The 3,910-nt window shown below is 42.1% G+C and overlaps 1 protein-coding gene across 1 annotated transcript in view; it reads left to right on the top strand.

Moving 5' to 3' along the window:
* Nucleotides 1-3,910, top strand: part of nup54 (nucleoporin 54) — a 22,351-nt gene that overhangs the window by 12,601 nt on the left and 5,840 nt on the right. The window contains 2 exon segments of the mRNA XM_016261282.1: nt 2,567-2,701; nt 3,008-3,219. Coding sequence (XP_016116768.1) covers nt 2,567-2,701; nt 3,008-3,219 — 347 coding nt within the window.

Below are 3,910 nucleotides of genomic sequence, written 5' to 3'. Positions count from 1 at the left end.
AGGGGTGGACCGATTATTGGCGCCGATATTAAGCATTTTTATGATTATCGGTATCGGTCATTTTCAAAACCGATTCGCCGATAAAATAACTTAATTTTGAAACGCGCTATTTGGCTCTGATGCAGCCTGTCAGAACTCACCACTCTGCGGCCTAAAGCAGTCTCCGCCCACCCCTCTTCTGATTTGTTGGGTGTCACGAGTCCGACCAATCAAAGCGGAATTCACTCTCACTCCGAAAGCACTTGCTAACTGCAGCTGCTTCAGTGATCACGCATCAGTTGTCTCTCAAAGGTAAGGCAGCAGCAGACGTTGCTTAAGTTGCAATAGCTCCCAATCCTCTAACGTTACACTTAAGTTGCAAAACACCTCAATATTATCTATGATTTCTGCGATGCGGAGAATGCGGATGGAATCGCGGAATACAGTCGTATAAATGGAATTTACTGTATGACGCGGAATGTCACGGAATTTGTCAAAGTTTGGATGAATTAATCAAAAGTTGGTCAGTACACTTAGTCAGAGTCGCAATACGGACTAGTATCTGTAAATATTAAGCCGCAAAAATACTATTTAAATATGAAACCTGCATGTTCTGCTTGTCTCTGTTAATGATTGACACAGTGTGTACTACACACATACTGAAGAGCGGGTGACGCTCGCTGTGTTTTTAGCATCTGCCTTCTCGCTAAATTATGACAAATACATGAACAGCATCCCCAGTACTGCTCTCAGAGTCACTTCATGAGCATTTGACCGTTTCATTGGAGTAAAACTATCTTCATATCATTTACATAGACCTACAGAAACACGTTCCTCATGGCAACCCGTCAAAATATAAGTCCGGGTTAGCTTAAAGAATTGATCAGAAATATATTACTGTGGTGCAGTATGATGTTCATAATACTACTCGGGGATGAAAGTTTTCCGGCGCTACGATGGATTTCCATCAATTGGAAAAAATGAGGGGAAAAGAAACATGTAGCACATTGTTGTTGTTCTGCCGGTGTTCTGACGATTTGTTGGTAGCATAATCTGATAGGTAGCATTATTTGTCAGAACACCAGCACACCAAACATCCTCCCCGCCACGGCTGCAGCTTCTCACTGACAACATAACACCTCGCATCATCCACAGTCGGGTTATTAGCAGAGAACACAGAGCAGGACTTGAGATTCAGGCGCAGGATTGCAGCTATTAATAATAATTATACTCATTCCCACCGGTTCCTTCATTTTCACATACTTCTGACCTCGCATCATGCACAGTCGGGTTATTAGCAGAGAACACAGAGCAGGGCTTGAGTTTCAGGCGCAGGATTGCAGCTATTAATAATAATTATACTCATTCCCACCGGTTCCTTCATTTTCACATACTTTTGAGTCTTGAGAACTCTCATTTTCTGTGCGTCCACAGATCGCGATAAGGAGAGTGACAGATTTGAATAATTATTCAAGGAGTTTGCAAATGTGATATTGATTTAATACAACAGTTCAATAAACACGTACTGCCTGATTCTGCTCTCTTTCATCAACGAAAATAGTTCCAAATAAAGTAACAGCTCAGCCGCTGCGCATCTCTAAAAGCAAACACAGCGGTGTTTCATTCATGAATGAGTGCATTTTTTAACGAATCTAGTGAGTCAGTGATTCATGATCACACATTCATAAAGACAGTCACGTGCTTCATTCCTGAATGAATCAGCCGTTCAAACGAATCAATTGAATGAATGATTCAATGATAAAATCCGTGATTTGCCGCCATCTGCTGGCGGATTTAGTTTCATTTTAGGTATAATTGCAGTTTCTTATTCTACTTGTTTTAATTAGAAATGTTAAAAAGCTTATAAATTTATATTATTGATTTTGACAAAAGATGACATACTTTTAACAAAGTTAGAAAAATGCCATTACAAAGGTAAAAACTAAATTCCCTATAAATCACTTTGAGTCAACTGTCACCTCGTAATGGGAAGGTTAATTTTTTTTATCAGAATTTTTGATTACTGATTAGAAGGTGCTCCTAAATTTTTGACCGTGCTCCTACATTTTTTAAATTAGGAGCACAAGCGCTCCTAAAAAGAAAAGTATCCGTAGAGCCCTGTCAATTATTACAACTTTTGTTTAAAAGAATAATCACACAATACGCTATTTCTTCCATGTTTTAATTTGAATGGTAAACCCTTTGTTTGCCAAAAAATAAAGAGTTTACTGTTGGAGTACTACACTCAACCACCACCAGGGAAGGCAGTTTTTGTCAGAGCCCTTGTTATTCTTAATTTTGACATTTTCATTTTTACACCAAACATGTATATCGGTTCAAAATATCGGTTATCGGTCTACTTGATCTGTAATAATCGGTATCAGCATCTGCCCTGAAAAAACACATATCGGTCAAGCCCTACGAGAGTGTGTATATTAGTGTGTGTGTGCGCAACTGTGTGTGTGCGAGAGTGTGTGTATTAGTGTGTGTATTAGTGTGTGTGTGTGTGTGTGTGTGCGTGTGTGTGTGTGTGTGTGTGTGCGTGTGTATATTAGTGTGTGTGTCTGACAGGAAGTGCTGTCTGCAGGTGCGAGTCTCTTCGGAAACACTCCGAGTAAGGGCTTTGGTTTCTCGTCTGGTCTGGGCTCGAGTGGAGGTCTGGGTGGTGCTGCACTGGGCTTCGGAGGATTCGGTGGGATCCAGACCGCTCAGAACCAGCCGGGTGAGTCCGACCGCGTCTGAGAGCTCCTGCTCTCCCTTGAAACACACACGGATTTCTTCCTCTTGGTTTGGTTTTGTGTAACACATTTCCTGTTATGAATTATGAGAATAATGGGAATAAATCCACCAAAAACCACCTGATTCAGACGATCTCAGACCAGCTGTTCTGGTGCAGATGAAGTGTGATTGCAGTGTTTATGTATTTATAAAGGACTGACGAATCGAACTAAGAGAGAAGATGCAACATGTTCAGAAACAGACGCTCCGAACGAGCCGGTGTGTGTATACTGAGTGTGTGTGTTTGCAGGAGGCCTGTTTAACCAGCAGGCGTCTCAGTCCAGTCAGCTCTTTAACACAGCCAGCGCTCTCTCTGCTCCGTCGGTCCTCAGCGACGAGCGCGACTCCATTCTGGCCCGATGGAACCAGCTGCAGGCCTTCTGGGGAGTAGGGAAGGGTTACTACAGCAGCAGCACACCGCCGGTGGAGTTCAGCCAGGAGAACCCCTTCTGCCGCTTCAAGGTCTGACCCTGAGCTCTCTCTCACACACACACGCACACACACACACACTGAAAAAAGAAAAAGAGCTTCACTCATTCTGAGTTTAAGCATTTCATTAATGTGATATTGTGCACCAGCTTTCCTTTGTTTAAAATTTTGTCGTAATGTTTCTGACATTGTTATAAAGTGTGCAGTGCATTTGGATCATTTCTAATGGAGGTCAGCTTGTTCCTCAGATTTTCAGATTGTGTTGAAATGACAACTTCAGTTTTCCAGATATTTTTTTTTAAAGGGGTCATATGATGCGATTTCAATTGTTCTTTGGAGTGTTACAAGCTCTTGGTGCATAAAGAAGATCTGTAAAGTTGCAAAGACTAAAGTCTCAAATCCAAAGAGATATTCTTTATAAAAGTTAAGAGTCAGCCACACCTACCTAAAACGCCTCGTTCTAACACGCCCCCACATGTCTACATCACTATGTGGGAAGATTTGCATAACGCCGCCCAAATGTTCACGCAAAGAAGGAAGGCGTAACTTTTATTCTCGCTGTAGTATTGTTGCTGCCGCCGCCGTGTCGTGAAGAGCTGTGTGTTTCGTTGTGAAAGCAAAACTACTTTGTTTGGTCTTCCAAAAGAGGACGATATCCGCTTCGTCATGCCTAGAGCTGATCCGTGCTGGTCGCTGAGGAAATACATCAACTTTCACCGTGGAC

This window comes from Sinocyclocheilus grahami, unplaced genomic scaffold, assembly GCF_001515645.1.
Source record: "Sinocyclocheilus grahami isolate Dianchi unplaced genomic scaffold, SAMN03320097.WGS_v1.1 scaffold2360.1, whole genome shotgun sequence".
NCBI classification, from domain to species: domain Eukaryota; kingdom Metazoa; phylum Chordata; class Actinopteri; order Cypriniformes; family Cyprinidae; genus Sinocyclocheilus; species Sinocyclocheilus grahami.
The sequence above is the reverse complement of the archived record's forward strand: the minus strand, read 5'-3'. Positions and strand labels throughout refer to the sequence as shown.